The sequence below is a fragment of the Chelonia mydas genome, chromosome 2 (genome assembly GCF_015237465.2).
Source record: "Chelonia mydas isolate rCheMyd1 chromosome 2, rCheMyd1.pri.v2, whole genome shotgun sequence".
In the NCBI taxonomy this organism is placed as follows: Eukaryota; Metazoa; Chordata; order Testudines; family Cheloniidae; genus Chelonia; species Chelonia mydas.
This window is the reverse complement of record NC_057850.1, coordinates 101,381,913-101,404,504: the sequence shown is the minus strand read 5'-3', so window position 1 is coordinate 101,404,504 and position 22,592 is coordinate 101,381,913. Positions and strand designations below refer to the sequence as shown.

At 37.8% G+C, this 22,592-nt stretch overlaps 1 protein-coding gene across 5 annotated transcripts in view; it reads right to left on the bottom strand.

Annotated features, from left to right (window-relative positions):
* Nucleotides 1–2,927: 2,927 nt before the first annotated feature.
* The window catches only part of ATP9B (ATPase phospholipid transporting 9B (putative)), a 282,270-nt gene continuing 262,605 nt past the window's right edge, over nt 2,928–22,592 (bottom strand). For all 5 annotated transcript variants that reach the window (XM_037892984.2, XM_043540007.1, XM_037892983.2 and 2 more), the window contains 10 exons: nt 21,515–21,613; nt 18,681–18,770; nt 18,015–18,159; nt 17,627–17,691; nt 16,646–16,801; nt 16,370–16,434; nt 14,647–14,755; nt 11,779–11,836; nt 10,929–11,132; nt 2,928–4,761 (listed from right to left, as the gene is read on the bottom strand). In XM_037892984.2, coding sequence (XP_037748912.1) covers nt 4,625–4,761; nt 10,929–11,132; nt 11,779–11,836; nt 14,647–14,755; nt 16,370–16,434; nt 16,646–16,801; nt 17,627–17,691; nt 18,015–18,159; nt 18,681–18,770; nt 21,515–21,613 — 1,128 coding nt within the window. In that variant the 3' untranslated portion in view covers nt 2,928–4,624. The remainder of the gene's footprint in view (nt 4,762–10,928; nt 11,133–11,778; nt 11,837–14,646; nt 14,756–16,369; nt 16,435–16,645; nt 16,802–17,626; nt 17,692–18,014; nt 18,160–18,680; nt 18,771–21,514; nt 21,614–22,592) is intronic.

Genomic DNA, 22,592 nt, shown 5'->3' with positions numbered 1-22,592 from the left:
GCTCGAATATGGCTAGGTTGATCTTACCTGGCTAACTTGCACCACATTCTTACTCAGCTGGAAAAAACTCTTAGGTAACCTCTGAGAGACTATAGGTTGCCCCATTAACTCCACTAGCAAAGGCCACAAATAATCTGGGTGTGTTCCAGAATGATTTGGTTTGAAGCAAAAGACAGCACCCTTACTACAGCAAGTGTATGTCTAGATTTCCCCAGGGTTTAGTGAGACTTGGGAAGAGAACCCAGGAGGTGAATGCATTGATTTATATGGCAATCTTGGGCAGAAACTTGGCTTGAGGTGTAAGAGTGACCCTGTCCTTATGATACGATGTATATGGCGGACCTGTCATGAGCTGAATCTCCCCTATCTTTCAAGCTGTGGTAACAAGATACCAGAAAGAGAAATTTCATTGAAAGGTAGTTTAGAGTACAGGTTTCTACCGACTCAAGCAGGGTACCCAGCAACCCCCTTAGCACTATATTGAGGTCCCAAGAGGGCTGGGCTCTCACACTGAGGGAAATAGATGCATGAGGCTCTTCAGGGATCTTACCATTGTAGGATGGGAGAATACAGTACAGTCCTGGATGGAGAGGTGATGTGCACACACTGCTGCTGGATGGATCTTGTGGAATTCAAGTCAAAATTATTTCAGAGCTAGAAAATCGTTCAATATCCAAGGCTAAAGACAATTGCACAGTACACAGAGGAAACAGATACTGCAAGGGCTCAGTCTTGCTGCCAATGGTGGTAAGAAGAAACTGCGGGATGACTGGGCCCACTCCACTCTTTATGCTTTGGGTGAGGGTGCACAGAGGCGTAGGCATGGCTCCCATGGACATGACAACTAAAAAAATCAGATTTCACACATCAGGAGTGCAGTCCATGTAGACAATCACTTGAAAAAGAACAATGATTTTGAAGGAAACAGGAAGTAACAAATACAACTGAAACACTTCCTGCAGCACCTGTGCTTTTCTTTGAGCCCTCCCATCCAAATGTGGAGCAGACTCAGCCAGGTTTGGTTTACAAGATTTCTCTTAATTACTGGGCAAATAGGAGAGCATGATTTTTATTCTTGGCTCCATCCTGGTCACGTCTCGCCCAGCTGGGTCTCTTACCCCACCTCCTGATTTCTTAAAAGTATGTTCAAAAGTGTATCACTAGTTACTTTCAAACTTACACCTTTATCATATTTGATGTAGAAGCTAATGAGGGAAAAATAAGCATTTACTTTACACTGATGGTCCCTCTAATGTGCCTAGAAGGATAAAATTTACAGATTCAGGGCCCAGCTCTGCTCTTACATACACTGGTGTAGGCAATTAATTTGTTCCTAACGTATATTGATGTAAACTGAGAGCTGAATCAGATTCTCAGGAAATATTTTATTCAATCACATACTGAACGCGTTACCACTCATTCTGCTTTCAGATCCTTGCTTGTGAGACAGCTTTAATTTTTAGCTTTAAATCTGAAAAACTGTGTGCAGAGTCAGGGAATGCTGCACTGTTTTATTCACTTTGCACTAAATTCCATAGTATACTAACACTTTATTTTAAGCATTGTAACATGGTGTTTTCTGAGCTTTGTGCAATGTTACTACCTGTATACCACTGTTAATAGAGTGTGCCTGAATAACATAAATGAGCAAAAAATTCCCTTTAATTATCTTCTACTTCTATTGCTCCAACAGGTCCTTGAGGAAAGTAGGCCTGAATTTGAAAAGTTCCATGTAGCCGTTAGGGTCAAGTGCCTTTTGAAACTATTTATTCAAGGAATTTATTGAGCCTTTGCTCCATCCAGACTATGCCTGAGAAATAGTGTAGTCCAGAGATACCTTTTCTTCTTTTGATGTGGACCTCAGAGTAGAACAGCCCCAAGGAAACTGAGGTTAAGTTAGGGTAACAAAGTTCTGACACAGAGAGGGCAATTTGATATGCAAGAAAATATCCACCACACTGGAGAGGAAATCAGGCTGTGCCTTAAGTGTTTGATGGTTAGTGTTTTGTCCTGTAACCAGTGCATGATTTAAAAAATAAACAGCATTTGGAAATCCTTACTCTGGAGTGAAACAATTTTGTACTTAATGAACTCCTTGTGTTGGATAGCCTTTCACAGAACACTGTGAAATGATCAAAGCTTTCACCTTCCATATAATGCATTTTAGTTTGTTTGCATTTGGTTTAGTAAACTTATCTACAAGAAATGCTTTGTCTGCATGTATGATCTCTCTCTATAGCTACTATCATACTAACCTCACAGTGTTAACATTCAAGTTTTTGAATATATACACAATACATTCAAATGCACATGTATATAATTTAGCTCTCATACATAGTTACATTAAGGTAATACTATTCCTTGCATGTAACCAGTTATATTTAGGATTTTATTTAGTTTTCTACCCCACATCAAAGGTGTGCGCGCATATATTATATATAACAGAGAGAAACAAGATGACCAACCATATAAGCTTTTGTATAAGCTTTTGCTTTTGCTTATCTATTCAATTTTCCTTTATGTGATTGCTCACAATAAAAGTCATCATTATAGTTTAACAATGATTGTATATTGCGGACTACTTTTTGCGAATAATTCGTTGATTAATTCAAATTGTTTATATGCACCCAATGGTCCAAAATAATCTGATGCTTTATTGGAGGAAAGGTGAAATTAAAGCAAATCAGCAACAAAATAAGGCCATATTTAACTAACTTAAATATGACCATTTAAACTAAACTAACAGAATAGTTTGGCAATCTCAACATAAAATGAGAAAAGTTTCTGCTAGTACAAAAACAGTGACATCTTGTGGAGATATACAGAAATGATTTTTCATAAGGGCACAGCAAACTATTTTGATGACTCTAATGCTTATGCACTTAAAAGAAACACTAGTACAAAGTTTAATACATATATCAATAATATTTGGTAGAAATTAGGCTTTATTGCTTTTATAATGAAGAATGCAAATTTTAAAAAATAAAAAACAAATAGCTGTTATGAAAAAAAAAACCCACCACCCTCAAAAAATAAACCGAACAGAGTGAAGTGCAGTCCAAATAGCTCTGCAACAGTCTCATTTTCTGAAAATGGTTGGGTTATTCATCATCTCAAAAGTTTCACTCACAGAATATAATAATTATGACTTAAGGGGCATATTATCAGACACTAAAGGATTTATGTTGGAAAGACATGTAGTCAAACATAAAACATCTGTGATAAAATGAGATCAATATAAGGTATTTTAAAAAATGTACAAATAAATCTCATTAACAGAGAAGCACGGATTGGCTATGATTTTTCCTTCAGTGGATGAAAGACGACGCCAAATAATCTGTTACACATATTTCTTGAAAAGGCAAACTTATGCACAACGGGAAATAAAAATAACATATGCAGTATCCCAATACAGTACATAAAATTTAGACCCCTCAGATTGTATCGTCTTAGAGAATATCACTTTCTGGGGCAGACCCTCAGCTGATGTAAAGTGCCACAGCTCCACTGAAGTGGATGGGACTATTTTAATTTACCGCAGCTGAGGATCTGCGCCTCTGTTTTTTACAAGTTTTATATCCAACAATCTGGTTCATAAAAAACATAAAACATATGCCTGCTGGAAGATGATGGATTTTCCTAGTGTAACATTAAATTGTTAGTCTTCTTTCTTTTTACCTGAGTAACTTACGTAAACAGATTACAAGGCAATTTAAACATATTAGCTAATACAATGTTTACTGGACTTTTGATACATAGAAATGTACCTTGACACAATGTATTTGGAATTTTATATATACAAACTGGATAGGAACTTTTAAAACATATTTACTGAACAGCAATGTCTGATGTTCTGTACAAATCAGTAGGTGCAATGGAATTATGTACAGAATTTTTTTTTACAGATTTTGTGCAACTTAGCTTCCATGTGCATTTAAAGAACAGCTGTCAATGTAACAGAATTCACATATCTGTTAATATTTACTGATGCTAGGAATGGAGAATACAGAAAAGAGGACAACAGCTCCTAAAGTAATACTGTGCTATGCAGACATCTGTACATCATTCAAATAGTGCATATTATCAATGTTTGAGGATGAGTAATATATAGCAGCAAATATGGACAATGGCATTTACATTATCTAGGTTTTTTTATACTGTATGTAAGTGGGAATGAATATTCCTATAGAGGAGCAAAAAGGAAATAATTTGAATCTTTTAGGAAATTATTTACTATTAAATAAGCTTTCAGTTCAACTTGCAGGAGAACAGTGCAGTTGGAAAAAAAATCCTTTATAGTAGCGATCAAATCATTCAGAAGCATTGTAAATTCAAAGGTAAATTCAGTTTATTTTCTACTTGTAGCAATTGAAAAAAAGTAAAAAAAATCAACATGAAGAAAATGAAGTTTATTTTACTTTTGATGATATTATCAATAAAGTGTAGTTGTCTCTGTTACCTCTCAGATGTTCCCTGCTCCTTTTTGTGCTCTTACTCCATTTTTTTTTTTAGTTTTTCTTTCTTTAGCCCAACCCAAATATATTGTCATTTGAAGCACAGTTTGTGACCTTAAATAAATTCTCAGAGTGGCATGGGTGAAAAAACTGTAGGAATACAGTCACTTTTACGAGGTAAGCTTGGAGTAACTCGGAGGAGAAAATTTACGCTTCAAGTACTTGAGAATGTAAAGTGGAAGACAGCTTACAACAGTGATAGCTGACACTTTCCACAGGAAGGTCACAGTCATGATAAAGGCAACATCTGCAAAAATAAAAAAGAGAAAATAAGTTATAAGAGGTTGTATGTAGATTCTTGGACTTCCATGGTGAAAAGACATTAAATAGTTATAAATTGTTTTCATATGCTATTATCCAAGACTGTGCTATAATTAACACTGACTAAATCAGGAATAGAATCATAGAATCACAGAATATCAGGGTTGGAAGGGACCTCAGGAGGTCATCTAGTCTAACCCTCTGCTCAAAGCAGGCACAATCCCCAATTTTTGCCCCAGATCCCTAAATGGCCCCCTCAAGGATTGAACTCACAACCCTGGGTTTAGCAGGCCAATGCTCAAACCACTGAGCTAATACAATTGTAAGTTCTAAGTGTTCCCCTTTATCATTATTATTTGTTAATGCTATCTAATCAATTTGGGCCATATGGGGTTTTAGAGCCTCTTTATGCCTCTCCAGTCCTTTTACTCAGAATAAAGTGGCTGGAGTGAGGGTGAGGCTCTCAACTAAGAATCAGAATATCTGCAATGTACAAAGTGGTAGACTCTTGCATGTCCTGCTTCTCTGGTACAGAAAAGTTTTGCTATTGATCCCTACTTTACAAATTCTCATTAGGAAAAAAAATCAAACTCACTAATCCATTTAAGGGTTAGGATAATTTTTTCATGTTCGTGTGGTTTCTCTTCTTCTTACAATGTCTTCCCCAAGATATAATCCAAATTCACACTCAGAAATTTTAATATTAAAACATATTTTGAACCCCCCCTCCATTTTTTCGATTCATGTTCTATGAACTAGACAGTTAGGCCCAACACTCCTTATACTATAGATGTGAAAATCAGCCAAAAACCAGAAAGAATATTCACAGGAGAAAACACAGCATTTAATGACATCACCATTTGTATAAATAGCAGCAAGCTGAGGCACATTTTCTGTGGGTCATCAACAGAGATGATGGTTGTAGAAATGAAGATCAAATCAGGAGAATAAAATTACTTTGGTTCCCTAGCCTTGTGCCTCAATTATTAGAAGAGATAGGGTTTACATTAGTCCTATTCATTCAGCAATGCTAGACATCTCACTTCTAATCTTCTGGGACATTTTGAAACTGCTAGAGAAAGCCTAGTCAGATTTGTAAAATTCAGATTATATTCCAATCACATGCAAAGGCCACAAAAGCCAGGTATCTTGGAAAACACATAGTTAACTTACATATAATTTACAATGGGCTTATAAAACAAGTCATAGTTTATTTACTCATGAACACTAGAAACAGCAATGTCTTTTTAAAGTGAGTTTGGCTTTGTTTCTCTATTGTATTTTTTATCTTTGAGGAAATTGTAACTCTACCTACCTAAGAAAGCTCCAAAAGACACTCTGCCTATACCTGTTACACAGAAAGGAAATAAGAAAGGGACAGATTTATAGAAAAACAAGGAAATTAGAAAAGATTAGCTATACAAAATGAAATAGGTAAGAGAAATCGGGAAGATATAAGTGGTGTTAATCAGAATAATATCACACTATGTGATACAGTTGAAACAATATGGCATTTTGAAAAGTTTAGTATATTTTAAAAATTATTTAAAAACACAAGTAGCCAGACAGTTCCCTCCAAGTTATATCACTTGAAGAGACTCAAAAGTGTAAGTTATTATATCAACAGTCAAATGAAGCTTACAAGTTTAAAACTGAGTTCAAATTCACTTCAGAAAGATGCAGTATGAGAAATGTTAATGCTCTGGTAAGTCTAATTATTATTAGTCAAACTATGCCCCTCGCAAAATATACAGGATTTAGTGTCAAGTCTGCCTAAATACCCTACAAGTCTGTATACTGTATATCGCAGAGATGTGCATAATAAGCCCAATTCTACACTCATCAGCAAAGAGTAACTTGCCTAAGTTAGAACAGCAGGATAGAGTCAAATATTTTTAGCTTTTATCTTTCCAATGTTCATATGTCGTCAAATGTGTGATTTTTATTACTTTTAGGAGTTAAACATGCTCATTCAAAAGAAATATATTAAAAAACCCTTTATTAATTTAGTTAAAAGTTCTTATTCATATACAAATAGAGCAGGACGTGGCTTATCTGAATATGTTATCCAAAAACTTCATTTTCTGACTGACTACAGGCAGGGAATTGTGTAGTCTGGAAAAATCCTGGTCAGGAGAGAAAGACACATGGGTCTCTAGCCAAGAGAGGTGATGGCTGAAGAGACAGGAGGCTAGAGTGGGTGCCCTCAAGGGATCATAGAAGGGGAATACAGGTGCAGTTTCCCTGAACTGTGACAGAAATAAATGCTTTCTTGGTGTTGAATAAAGTTATGGCCATTTGACCAAAAGTTCCAAATGTGTGTCTATTCTCACGGGCCCTTTGCCATGTGCAATCCTTCTGTGGATCTTCAGTTGCCAACCCGCCTACTCCCATTTAAAGCCTCTGTCCACAAAGCAAAAGCCCAGCAAGATCCAGAAGGATGCATAGTAGACACGTCAAACTCAATAGGTTCACGGTGGCATAATTAAAATGCACCTCTCCTGACATCTAGGAAGTAACAGGCGTACCCAAAGGTAGGAGGTGGAGCTTTTTCAAAGGATATTGGTAGAAAGTATCACTGCTACAATATTTGCACAATATCTAGAGAATAATGTGTGGGGATTTGAGAGACAGAAAGAAAGAACATAGTTTTATAAGACTCAGAATCAACTAGTTAATATTTAAAGTAAGATTTTACTTTGAAAAGTGAAAGTGTAAAAAATGGCAGCTTCTTACTAAATAGATCTGTTTCCTATGAGTGTTCACTTTTAGCTACAGAAAACCTTAGGATAGAGAGATATCGACTGACTTGCATGAGGAAGGAAGCTTTTAGTGATATTTACTCCTGTTAGCACTTCAGAGCCAATGTAGTTAAGAGAGAAGGAGTTGTATTCTATTCAAAATTCCTGTCGATTACACCTGTGAAATCACACTGAAGGCTAACCGAATTATACAGGTGTCACCGAGGGAATAATTTGACCTGCAAAATCTTTTTTGTTTTAAATCAGAGTAAGAAGGAAAAGACTGACTCTCAGATCCTAGGCGAGGTCTGCAAGATTTGCAATTCAATTTTTCCCACCCTCTAGCCCCCTTTGTCCTGTAAACTGAGCACACACGACACACAGTTGTATTTTAGAAAACGGTACTTCAAAAATGAGTGTGCATTTTCATATCAAAGTATGCCTTATATAGCAGGAGGATTCTACTGGGCATTTTCCTAGATTACTCCTTGAATTCCTGTCCCCCGCAGATTTCTTTGTTGCCCCGCAGAAAAATGACTTTCTGACAAGAAACCAAAGAGAAGCCGCTAGAATAGTCACGCGTCCCTTCCCAGCAGTGCAGGCATGTCATTTTGGGTGCCTGGAGCAGCTGGGGGAGATGTAAATACTGCAGAGAGGAAGTGGCAGGGGCTGGGGATGCCACAGCTTCTGGCTCCTACCCTGCACTAGGCTCACCTGCTGGTTCCGGCTGGGCAGGGCAGAGCAGGAAGGGACTCGCTCTTCCCCTGCAAGGAGTGGCTGGGTCTGGGGAAGATACACCCTCAGAAACCTTCTCTGGGTGCAGGAAGCTCTGCATCCCCCATGCTTCCAACTCCCATCGCTCCTCAGTCATGGAGGATGGGGCACTGTACAGGGAGCTGCTCCCCATCTGCCAAACCCCTGTGCATCTGGACTGGCCCATATGCAGAATTTTAAAATATTGTGCGCAAATTTTTTTTTGGCACAAAATTCCCTGAGGAGTACTAGATGGACAAAGGACCATGAGACAAAGTATGGCATATTGTAATTTAATTTAAGAAAAATAAATCTTAGCGTGAGTTTCCTCTGAAAATGGCAATTAAGGATTTTCCTACAAAGTCTCCTGTTTCACACTAATGCCTTCTAATCTAGTGATACACAAACCCTTTTATGCTCTTGGATTGGATCTAATGAGACTCATTTGGACTGGCTTCTTCCAGGAACCAACAGAATAAACCTTCAGCTCTAGGCAAAGTCCTAGAACCTGATAACCTGCCACACACATGGACAAAATGCCTCCTTATTATACTAGTCTGACCTTCATATCTGGTTTAGGTCTCAAATGATATAATTTATATTGTTTTAGTCATTAGTGGGTATTTGATTACAAAGGCTTTAGGGGAGGGACTCTCAGGTTTGGAAAGTGCCTAGTATATTAGATGTTGCTGTAATCTAGGCAACAGCAATGCCCATTACAACAGACTGAAATTAAGGGAAGTCCATTGTAGGTCGTATCTAAATTGCACAGGGAGAAGATGCATGGAGAACACTGAATACTGCAGGCCTTCACTGTACCCAGGTTTGGCCAGTAGTAATATTTTTCTGGACATTTCCCTAATCCCTTGTTGAATATTTTTATTCGCTATATGAAAAATGATGATTTAAACTGGGAACATCTTTTTGGACTGTTTTTGCCACCTTATCAAATAGACTTGAATATTATTGACATAATATTAAAATACATTTTATTTACTATCTAGAGACTTGAAATCAACAAATTAATAACAATTTATTTATATTTCTGGAAATCCTTTTATATTATGGGAGTAAAACATTCATACGTCATCAGGGTTTCTCTCACTAAAACACTTCCCTGCCCTGCAGAGGCCTGAGCCATTGATGCACCTCGGTCCCTCCTGTCGTCTGCCTGTGGCACACAACAGCTTTCTGAAAACTGTATGACTTTGGCCTAATTGTGGTGCTTGGGGTGGGGGTGGCTGGGTGGTGTGGGGGCCTGGGACATACATTAGGTCAGACTAGATGATCTGGTGGTGTCTTCTGGCTTTAAACTCTATGACTCCGAGACTTGGTCTACACTACAGAGTTAGGTGAAAGCAAGGCAACTTACGTCAACCTAACTATAAGCGTCTACACTAAAATTTTGCTCCTGCTGCTGTAACTTGCCTACTACACCAACTTAATAACTCCACCTCCACCAGAGGCGTAGAGTCAATGTTGATGTAGTTAGGTTGACACAGTGTCCGTGTAGACACTGCATTGCTTACATTGCTGTTGTAAGCTTTCAGACTGTTGCTGGCTTTCAGAAGCCATCCCACAATGCCCCACACTGACAGTTCAATCACTGCAGGTGAGGACGTGCGCTGCCAACTCAAGGAGCAAAGTGTAGACACACACAAGCGATGCAATTGCTGTAGCGGCTATATGCTGACGTATTTTGTAGACTTAATTTTGTAGTGTAGATGCGCTGTGAGGCCAGGTCTACACTACAAACGTACATCGGTATACCTGTGTTGCTCTGGGGAGTGAAAAATCCACCTACCCCCGAGCGATGTAGTTATACTGACCTCACCCGCAGTGTACACAGCACTATGTCAATGGGAGGGCTTCTCCCCTCGACATAGCAACCACCGATTAACTACGCCAACGGGAGAAGCTCTCCCATCAGCGTAGTAGCATCTTCACTAAAGTGCTACAGTGGTGCAGCTGTGGTGCCGCAGCTTTTTAAGTGTAGACCTGCATTTAGGGTATATCCAAACTGCAATAAAAACTCCATGGGATCAAGCCTTAGAGCTCAGACCAGCTGGCTCAGGCTGTGGGGCTATAAAATTGCTGTGTAGACATTTGGGTCTGGGCTCTAGTCCCAACCCAAACCTCTACTCTGTAATTTTATAGCCCTGCAGCCTAAGCCCCATGAGTCCGAGTCAGCTGACTTAAGCAAGCTAGGGGTCTTTTGTTGCAGTGTAGATCTACCCTGAATGTTTTGAAAACTGGTTCTTTAAAATGTTTTTTCATTAAATTACACCCAATTTCAGTACTGTACGTCTAATAACTACTCAAAGCTGATTCAAGATGAAAAGCAGTTTGAATTTGTCACTGAAACGAAGCACAGTGAAAAAAGCTTATGCGTCTTGAATAAAATTTTTTCACATAAACTATATAAAAATCTGTTACAAATCCTACAGAGAAACAAATGATAAAGCATTTTAGAGTTCATCATGAAAAATGTCTTTACATACAAGTTAAAGTCATATTCTACTGCCTGAAGCTGTTTCACAAAGTATAATATTACTCATATTTACATGAGTAACATGCAGCTAAAAAGAGAAAAAGATTAAAAAGAACTGTATGTTAGAAAGTATACTTTTGCAGGCAAAGATTTTCTACTGCTACTCACCAAAATATTCATTGAGAAATGCAAGAGAGGCCACATAGCAGCCAAGACTGAAGAATTCAGCCACCACCATTAACCAGTGCCACGTTCGTATGGTCAGTGCAACCATCAAGAGTTCAGTCAAGATTAGGGCAGTAAAAGAAATTGCAACGACATGTACAAACTCAGATTCAAAAAGGAGAAGGGCTCCATACATCAGAATGCCACCTAGAAAAGGAACACAACATGTTACACAGTCAATCTGTAACTATATTTTGGGTCATTCATCTTTACAAATGCATGCTGAAAATGTATCAGTTATCGTGAAAACTTTCTCTGTTAATTTCTTACATAAGAACAGCACTAACTTTTATTTTACATTCTGTGTGTAAAACAAAAGAATAAAAATAAGATGGTTAAAAATTAAAATATGACTATTAGAAAATTAAACACATTTCAGTGTAATGCATCTGATCAACCATTAATTACATTTTCAACAATCTCTCATTTATTTGTAGCAGTAGACAAATGAGGTTAATTACTCTTAACTGATTACATAATTCAGATTTCTTAAACAGTACTTCTGTCATTCAATGAAAGAAAACTACTGTGGAGTGTATGCAATATGATAAGCACTTGTTAAAATTTTTTTGGATTAGCATTTAAGTAAAAACAGGTCAGTTTTTAGGCAACATACATCAATAAAAATACCAATCCACACTGCTAGAATATCGATTTACGAGATAAACAGAAAGCAATATATATAACTCTGGATGAAATTTTAAGCTTTGAGAATTTAACCTGGAGCTGAAAAAACATTGTTAATAGTAGACAAAAAAATCTTTAGTCTAGTAAAATTAGGGATCTCTCCTACCTTGGTAAATACTGATTAAAACCCAGATGAGGAAGGTTTTAAACGACAAAGATCTTCCCTAGAGGAAACAAGTAAGACAGGTTAGTTAAGTACAGTAGAAAAATCTACTTGATTTGTAGAATTTCAGAGTAGCTAGATGTTCATCAGCGTTACTCTTTCAAAGGCAAATATTAATTTTACAACTACGCAGAGAAAATTTTACATGTGACATGGGCCGCAAAGTTTTTGTTGGATATGAATTTCCAGGATTAGTTTCAAATTTGTGTGGAAAACTCATAATTCTGGCCAAAACTGGGGAAACTATTGTAGAATATAAATAGCAAACCTGCATTTTACATTTAACTGTTATTGGTTCTTTTAGAAAGGCTATAGTTATACTAAAATTGTTACTTGGTTTGCTTTTAAATTTTTTGGGGAGGATTTATATCTGTCAATTCTGACGTATACATGGGACAACTGCAATCGTGAGTCTCAGAGACACCAAACAAGACCATAGTTAATCTAATCTAGTATACACTAACCATCCCTTTAAATAGACAACATGGGTGAGGTAATATCTTTTATTGGACCAACTTCTGTTGGTGGGAGAGACAAGCTTTCCAGCAACACAGACTTCTCTTCTTCAGGTCTGAGAACCTTTCCCAGTCCTGAAGAAGAGCTCTGTGTTGCTCGAGAGCTTGTCTCTCCCACCAATAGGAGTTGGTCCAATCAATTAAAGATATTACCTCATGCACTTTGTCTCTAACATTCTGGCGCTGACAGGGCAACAACATTGTATATTACTTTAAATGTCAGGTAGCCATTTGCTAAGATACAGTGCCCATTTTTACTCATTAAAACTCTGAGAGCTTACTACTTTAAAAGTTTCTGTAGACTATTTCCTTACCCAATAATTTTTGTCTTCCTGTGGCAGTAAACAAATCATGGTCCCAATCAAAATTCATTGGCTTACACATGTATAAATCAAAGAACACATAATTTTGTTTGCATGTGTATATGCATATGTTTCATGCATCCTATGAATGGATTTATGAAACTCGTTAGGGCTTAGAAGAAAGTACAAGCAATGAAAATATAAGCAGGCATAAGAAAACATCTGTTTCTGCCCATGAAAGAGCTGATCACACCAGCACAGATGTGAATCTGCACTCAGCAAAGAAATGGATTTCAAAACAGCCTGGCCACAGACAGTGATGGATTAACCCATTCTGTTGATCTAGACCAGGGGTCAGCAACCTTTGAGAAGTGGCATGCCAAGTCTTCACTAATTTATGGTTTCGTGTGCCAGTAATAAATTTTACAATTACAGGGACCCCTCAATGGAACCCCAGACTGGCAGCGGGCTGAGCAGGGCCAGTGGCCAGGACCCTGGCTGGCAGGGGGCCGGGTGGCTGGAACCTCAGACCAGCAGCAAGGTGAGCGGGGCCAGCGGCTGGTATCCCAGGCCGGCAGCAGGCTGAGCGGGGCCAGCGGCCGGAACCCCGGCTGGCAAGGGGCCGGTGGCCGGAACCCCAGACCAGCAGCGGGCTGAGCAGCTCAGCCTGCAGCCGGTCTGGGGTTCCGGCTGCCGGCCCCACTCAGCCCGCTGCTAGCCTGGGATTCCGTTCACCCAGGCAGGCAGTGGGCTGAGTGGGGCCAGCGGCCGGGACCCTGGCTGGCAGCAGTGTGTAAGTAAAAATTGGCTCGTGTGCCACACGTTGCTGACCCCTGATCTAGACTGAGACTAAAAACGTTACTCTGGCCTGATACAGCTTAGGACAGATAGTAAAAAGTGTACTCCTTATCCTGGTAAATTGCCTAGAATACGGGTACCAAATGAGGTAAACAGATAAAACAGTCAGAGTATGTGCAAGAATGCACTGAACACTATTATCCAAATGATTTCATAGCCAACACGAAATACACATCCAAGTGTTTGTGCCAATGAATGCCACTAGGTGGCCAGCCATCACATGGTTGCCAAAAGCTCTGGAGGCACAGTAAGATTGCCAGTGATGGACAAACTGACTATCCAGTCACAACATCTTAAGGACCTAGCTAGAGATTGATCTGGGTTGTGTTTAATCTGCAAGGAGATTATGATCCTTTGGGAGTTGCCATGATGATCTCCTTTGGCCTAAGGAATAGAAGTCCTGAAACTATTATTAAACATGGATGGCCTGTACAACAGCTCAAAGAGCAAGCGTAGCAGGATCTTATTTCAGCAACCAGGTTTACTCTTTTTAAATATTATGCTAAAGTTTTGTGTAACAAAGCTATAAGGCTTCTCACCAGATGAAACCACTGAGAGTATAGCTAGTTCAGTACATTTGATAAGTGTTTTTAAAAATCATTTGGTTTTAAGAGCTCTTTTGTGCCCGAGATATTTGGAATGGGTCTTGTTTACCAGAACAATTGAGAATAATTATGATGCACAACTGCACACTAAATAAAGCAGGGTATGAAAACTATACACAAACAGAAGTTGGGTTATGAATAAAGAATAAGTTAATGGAGATAATACTGAAAGAACAGACCACCATAGATCTTTAAAAATACCTGGCTGTCATACTGTTTGCTGTACCAAAAGAGATTATCCAGTTCTACCTAAAATTATCAAAAAAAGCCTAACTTCTCCTTAAAATTGTATTTCTAAAATTAAAACAATTTTAAACTTAGAAAACCACCCATAAATTATATTGTATTATGTTATTTCACCTAATGAATAACAACAACAAAAAACAACGCCTGGAAATCATATGGCCTAGTTATGAGTTTGTCTTACCTGGAACATCTCCACAGGGTGAGTATAATAACCTGAAATTATTTTTGGGCATACTAGAGTCAAAATGAATATAATGTATATCTGATCACTTTGTATATTCATACCTTGGTGAGGTCCTTATAAAGTTCTGGATATAGCAATGCCATTTCTGGCTTCACATCCTGATCCAACACTAAAGAGAAGACTGGAAACATAGTGTATATGGTTGCATACCTTAGAAAAAGCATATAAATAGTCTGTATGTAAAAATCATTAAGTAGTACTCTTTATAAGCAATCTATTAACATCAAATAATCCTTTTACTGTGATTTTTCAAGTTTGAGTAAATCTGGTTGAGTGAATATTGTAGTGGTCAGCTCTGGGCAACTTACCCATGTAAGTTTAACCATACTAAATTACATGGTCCTGGGCTTCTTCTGAGAGCTGCCAATTGTGCAAAATTGTAGAACATGGCTACATTAACAAAGTTTAGATAAACCAACCACCTAACTTATTTCCAGTCACCAAAGTCAATAATCCACTTTTGTAACCAGGTCTTTAAAAGGAGAAAGACAAGACAACAAATCCACTGTTGCATCTATTATTCTTAGCATCTTTGTAATGTAAATGCAATATGAAAACAAATACGGAAATATAGAATTTGGCAACAAGTGTTGTCATGTCCGTGAGGATCTCAACAGCCCAACCAGAAGGCTGGATTTTTGATAAACACATGCTGTCTTAGGACCACAAATGATTTTTTTTTAATATGGTTTTCTAGACGATTTGTAAATGCTTTAAGGACTTTTACTATATGCCTATGCAGTGCCTAGGACCCTGACTTGACTGGGGCCTCTAAGTGCCACTGATGTCAACAGAAAAATGGAGAGAGAGTTTTCTAATTTATGAGAGCACTCTGTTTGAAAAACACCTAGATTAGTAATTAAATATACAGGCATCATCATAATGTCATATGTGACTTAAAAGGACTTGTTTCAGGAACACTTTGAGGAGTTCTGCCTTGCAACTGCACAGGATCCAGTCATGCTTGACTCTGAGCTGTGACTTGAGCACATGATCTCTTTCATCCAATACTATATTCTCATTCTTCTTGATTGTTATGCAGATTCAAAGCCAGGGCCAAAATTCCTTAATACCCGTGAATAGTTTTGAAGTCTTCAAATGCTCCATAAGTAAAAAATATTGTAAGACAATCATGCTGGGCTGTTAACAAGGCACAGTGTTTTCACCCCACCTATGCTTGCAACCATGGCTATTTCCAACATGTGAAGCAGAATAGAGTACATACATTCCAGCCTCAGAAAGGAAAGACATTTCAGGGTGGAAAAGGGGTGGAACTGGAAACTGATAATGGATAAAGGTCCATACTCATGAATAAAATGTGTTACGTTCAGTTAAAATTGAACTGCATCACTAAGCTGGATATGCTCTGTTATGTGCAGCTCACTTGCTTTTGCAGTTGCGATAATACAGGCATTTGGACCACAGCCTTTGATGCTGAAATGCACATCAACTTAACTTTTTGCCTTTTACCAATACACCTCAGTATTTGGGATTTTTTTTCTTTAGAGGATTAGCTACAAGGCCATGCCAATGGGATGCTTGGTATCTTGCGCTGCTTTTGAGAGGTTCAGCACTGAGGAGTGGTAAAGGAGGTTGGGTTGCTTTGTGATCCTCTGCTACATGGATGCTGTTTTGCTCATACCAGCACCTGTTAGTTCATCAACCAGAAATGCACGAGGAATGGATCAGAAACCAATATTTTCTTTAAAAAAATTATTCGGAAATAAATGTTACCTGGTATTGTAACTATTGATTTCAACTTACCCTACCATTAGGAATCCCTGGTACAAAGGGATAGAAGCAAAATAGAAGACTGAAGAAAATACAGCCTTGAAAAAAAGAACACATATTTTAAAACTATGCATTAGTCAATTACCTTTTCTTTTTTTTCTTTTTTTTTTTTTTTTACTATCCCTCTGCATGCAGTGCAGTGCACTACAATAAATCAAATTAAATGATTAATTTTAAAACTTTCACAATAAATATTTTTAAGGGTAATGACATTTTGTGGGTATTATAGAAACATAAAAGTTTAAACACCTGCATAGTTGAAATAATAAGGCCCCGGTGCATGACAAATTGACCAAGTGCTGCTGATCTTTTGTAACTATTTCGACCATGAACCATCAGCAGCCTGCCTATGTGTTTAAATTGTGTGATAGAAAAGTCAGCTGCCAGGGAAGCTTGTTTTCCCTCCTAAAGCAAAAACAAAATACAACATTTTAAAAATGTTACATTTTATGCAGAAAAGGATCTTGGAAAGCACAGTGTCTTAAGAGATTAATAATAAACAAAATGTTCAGATTTCAAAATTTTAATAAGCAACCAATTTGTAACTGCAAAATTCACTCCTGCTTCATAAGAGATAAGATTAAGATTCTGTCATGGGTATTTTTAGTAGAAGTCAAGGACAGGTTACGGGGCTGGCCATCATCTGCTACTCTGGTAGACCCGGGACTGGCCGCTGCTCCTGCAGCAAGGGCTGACCTAACCCTCCCACCTCCGGCTGTTTCAGCCCTGGGGCTGCTGCTCCGGTGCTGACAGCTGCGCCAGCCCTGCCACTGCGGAAGTCGTGGAAGTCCCAGAAAGTCACTGAATCTGTGACAGAATCAGACCCTTAATAACAGAGTTTTATCAGCATTGCAATGTATTTAATGTAAAATGCAAACTGCTGTATATTGAATATATTGAACAGTCTGTGATGACTGCTACAAATAAGTACAATCACCCAAGCCTGTCTCTTTCAGTGCAACATATGTATTTTATACAAAATAACCTACAGGGATTGTGCTTTTCTTGATCGTTTCTATACACAAGGTGAGAAAATATTAACACACAGATTTTATGACTTTTTGAAAAAATACTTAAACACTATTTGCATTGTACTGAAAAGTGTGAACTTTACCAATGTCTTCATTATAAGGCTGCTGCATAATTAATTACAATTTAAAAAGAAAGCTTCTAGTACAATATTGTTGAAATGACACGTAGGATAATTTACATGAAATTAGATAAGGTTACCTTGCCTTCGATTCCAATTCCACAGTCTGCTGCTTGGATCATGCTGACATCATTTCCTCCATCACCTGGAAATGCCATTGCACTATGCAGTTATTCATACTTTCCCCCTCTCTTTATGTCATGTTTTTAGTTATGTAGCGTGTATTGTTAAATTCTTGGAATTCGTGTATAGGTTAAAACAAATATAACTTCAATGATCAAGATATTTTTGCTTATACATTTTAAAAAACCTTCTCTCAATAGATCTTTTACTGTAAAGAAGTTGTAATATTTGGAAGTTTACTGCCTTGAAATGTTGACCTGTAACCATTCTGGTTCACTGTTGCCACCTACTCTCCAAATTTATCAAATTCTTGTTACTATGAATGAAACTAGCTCTGGCACTCACCTATTGCACAAGTGCGTTTTCCAGTGTGGTGTTGTAACAGTTTCACAATATGAGCTTTCTGGGTGGGTGAACATCGGCAACAAACTACAGCAGGGCACTGGCATGCCAGCTCTACAAATTCATGCTCGTAGTACTTCAGACAAACCTATGGAAAAGAACATATTTTATCCTATTTGACGTTCTGTTCTTAATCATGAGAGGCACCATAGTACAGGCTCATTTCACGAACAGAAAACACTTGATGGAAAAGGAAATCCCTCCTTCTGCCATAGAGTTTTGCTTGAGTGACATCAACAAAACAATTTTACCCACATTCTCTGGACCGTGGCTTTTTACTGTAAACTAGCACTCTTACAGCTGTTTCATTGGCCCTAATAGAAGAGACAAAATTTCATATATTCACAGTACCAAATCATATTGCATACACCTTTCATTAATCTAAATCTGTCTTAAGCAACCGGCAAAGAACTAATACAATTTGGTTGTCTAGTAAAGTTGTTCTTGATTTATGGCTCAAGCAAAATTGCACTGGCAACCCTGAGATGCTTTAAAGTACAGGGGGAATTTTCAAAACCATTTTTTAAATAAATGAGGATATGAACAACCCTTTCCTTTTCATATAGAATAGTGCAACTAAATTACTTTTGATAGAAGCCCAGGTCTTACCTCTAGAGAGTCCCCAGATATCACCAAGGCACAGTCGTGCTTCCTTCTAAAAGCATTAAGTTCTAAGTGAGCTTCTCCTCGACTGATTACCTTCAATAAAAATACACACTCAAAATTAAAAGATTTAATTGTTAAACAAGTTTGAACTGAAATACCAGAAACCAGAGAAACCAAGACCAGAAAGTACAAGTTATTCAAAGTGTTCTACCCCAGCGTGTGTAACACCCAGGAAGTAGCTCTGCATGTGTCTTTCCCATCTTGCATGAAAGAACTGAGATGTGAAAGCAATCTTCAAAAAGGAGGTAAATCTGTGCAGGCAGCGCATTCAGTGCCTCACCAAAGTGGATCAGGCTGCAAAACCACGCATATTAAATCTCTGAAGAACTTTATGTGGGATTGAGTCATTCAAGTTTGGTAACTCTAGATAAACCCTCTAACTCAGAAAAATGACATTGCTTAATAATGAATAAGATGTATCTGGAACAATGTGATGCGGCCACATTAGTGGTTCCATTAGTTTGGATGAGGAAAAGTAAAACCCTAAATCGTTCAAGAGGCACAGGAATACAATTACTTGTGTTAGTCCTTTTTGGAACTTGCAGCTGAAAATGTTTTCCTAAGCAGGCAATACGAAGACTAGTTTGGGTACGAATAAGTACCATGGAGTCATATAACACACACAAATCATAACGAACCTCCTGGGGGTCAGAGAACATCATTATACAGTATTTTTATTCACACAATGTATCACAGGATGGAATCAAATTTGTGAAATGCAATATGGGTTCAAAGTGTACACAATATAATTTTATAAGGACCAAATTAAAATATAGAACTTGCAAAATTTACAATATAACCAGGTTAAAGTGTACCAATATAATTTTAAATACAAAATGTTGACTTTCAAGTAGACTTTTCTGCACTATCCTAGACAAGATACAGTTGTTAGTCTAGAAGAAAATTTCTAAAATGCTTTTACATGTGATTTGGGCCCTGTCAACATTGGCTGTCCAAATCAAATTTAAAATGGGCGAGCTTGAACAAAATTAAACTGATTTGGGATAACACTGTTCTTGGCCTACTGCAGACAGAATCAGAGGCTGCATGTCTTGAACCTGTCTCTCTCCAACAGTAGGAACCCCAGGTCTGGCTCCTGTTAGCAAACAACTCCTTATGCTGGATTAACTGCACACAAAGATCTGCAGGGGCATTATGATGCAACTCAACAACAAAATGCTCCAAAAATAACAAATATGGAATTCTCTCTCCTTCCCTTCTAAACTAAGTGTGTGTTGGGGGAGGTTGAAGAGGGAGGAGAAACAAGCTCCTATTCTGTCTACCACCGGGGGCTGGGCCCTACTACTGGGTCTAGCATCACAGGAAACGAGAGGTGTCTTCACGCAGAACTCACTACTCAGCATGACACGCTCTCTCTATAGTGCCACCTGTCAGCTAACAAAGAGAAAGAAAGTTTTTATGTTTGCGACATATCCATTTGTTTTACCATAGACAGAAACAACATCTAAAAGCCTTAAGAATAAATTAAAAGGAGCATTCACAAATCTAAAAAAATCTAACTTTTTTTTAATAGGAGTCTAAGTGGCAAACTCTTTGTTAATTGATATTTGGAATATCAGAGAAGACATTTTAACAATGACTATCAATCTAGTACAGTGACTTCTAGTAATTATTTCTTTACTGCACATATAATATTATAAAATAAGCCATGGACATACCATATTTTTGTGATTTTTCAGGTTCCCCCAAACTGATCATGTTCAATTTAATATTTATTTCAATTGTCAGTCAGATTTAAGTACTGTAACATGCTAAAACATTTTTTTTAAATTGTTTGCAAAATGCAGGCATAGACAAGATAGAATTCTATATAAATTCATTTTCTAACTAATTTAAAACTTTGTGTATTCTAAATTAACAGTTCCAAATTGATCTCTTATTACTAATCTAGGTAATGAAAATAAAAATCTAACTCAAACTAAATAGATTTTGTTCAGAAAGACTTAATTTGTAGTGTTACAACATGGAAAGGTCAACAAAAATTGATCTGAAGTTTTATCAGAAGCATTAATAATTGAATTGCAAATAGGAGTCTGCAGGGCCTAATTTGCTATTCTGATGGTTCAGAAGAAACTAAATTTACATGTAAATTATATTGAAATAATTATTTCTGTAGGTGCAAGCGGTTCATTTAGAACAAACAGACTTTATGTCTGATCAGACATCATCAATCAAGACCTAGGGAATCTTTATTTTTGTTTGAATTCAATATAGTTGATGTTATGAAAATATAACAAAATGTATATAAATACAGATATTCAGTTTGCATTTCTATTCATTTTCTTAAAGAGAAAAATGAGAAAATACAAGTATTTTAATTGAAGACTAATAGATTAACAATTCTGGTTTTCTGCTTTTGATCGGGACCCTTGTTCTGCGGAAGTAATGTGTTTGGACTCTCACTTATATCAGTGTAATTCAGGAGTAACGCAGTGGAAGTCAAAGGAGTTATACTAGTGTAAAACTGGTGCATTAGGACAAGTCCTTTATGAAACATCTGGAAGAAGTATCAATAAGTTCATAAGTAACGCTTTATAATCTTCAGTCTTTAAATAGTCACCAACTTGAAGTACAATTTCTACGGAATTGTAATATGACGTCCACAATAACAGCACATCAACTCCTTATCATTAATCCTATTACCATGAATATCAAATTAATGATTAACAGCTGGCCACTTATTAAGCAATATTTATTTTACTCTAACTCTTATTTGATGAGGCCAATCTTAAAATATTATCTGGAACTATACTCACAGGTCTGAAAATATGAATATCTTGAGTTCTAGATACTAAGTGGGAACTTTTTGCAATACAAGTAGCTGTCTCCAGTTTATCTCCTGTTAACATCCATATCTGCAAAAGAATTTTAGAGTTAATTCAGTTGAACATTAAGACCTGTTCTCAAAAGCTGAATGATATTTGTATCTTCTTCAAATCTTCTCCTACTACTCTGCTGAACCTGATAACCAGGAAGGATGCATTGGCTACATATCTTTAAACCAAAGAAATTAATAGGCTCATTTTTACTATAATTGCACACAATGGGTGAGATTACATGCTGTCCCTTTTAGGCACAGCACAGATTTTGCAGTTCAGGAGGAAAAAGAGGTGGGTGGGTTATGGAGGATTTAAACTACTTTTGCATCCTCCCAGTCCTGGGCTGTTCCAAGAACTGGAGAGGCTCCTATGACCTAAGTTACAGCAGTGTCTTGGGGCTGCCCTATGGGCTAGAGCATCACTCAGAATCTCTAGCACACAGCATACTGTGGCCCTGCCCTCAACACACCCTTCCTGCCCTCCCCCTTCTATTAGTGCTTGCAAGGAGGCTTGGAAGGTAGCCTTATGTCTGTCATCCACAATTCCTGTGCAGGAAGACTGCTCCCTCCCCTCCAGATGTAAGCTGTTCCGGTCCTCTTGGTCTGGGCACTATACAGTTATATGGGAAGACACAGTTCCTGACCCAAGGAGCTTACAATTTTAAAGGCCAAAGTTAAAAAGTTTGGGAAAGGACAAGTAAAACGGATAGGTTTAGGATTGGCACATATTTTGTTGGTTTTCTTTTATGTAGACAACCTATCCCCCACTGCTCCTCTACTTAGCCACTGTCAGTTATTCTTAAAATATAAACTATCCCCTTAATCATTGAAGGGAAAGGAGAGAAGGGGAGATGGGAAACACAAAAGAGGAAAAGTTGGCATGGCAAGTGAGTCAGAGAGACTGTGATGCAGAAAGGAGGGAGGAGACTGAAGCAAACAATCAGCAGAGAGTAAAGACTTTCCGTTGTTTTATTTCTGGCACGTAGGGGAAGGAAGGAAGTCTCTGGTGTAAAGGA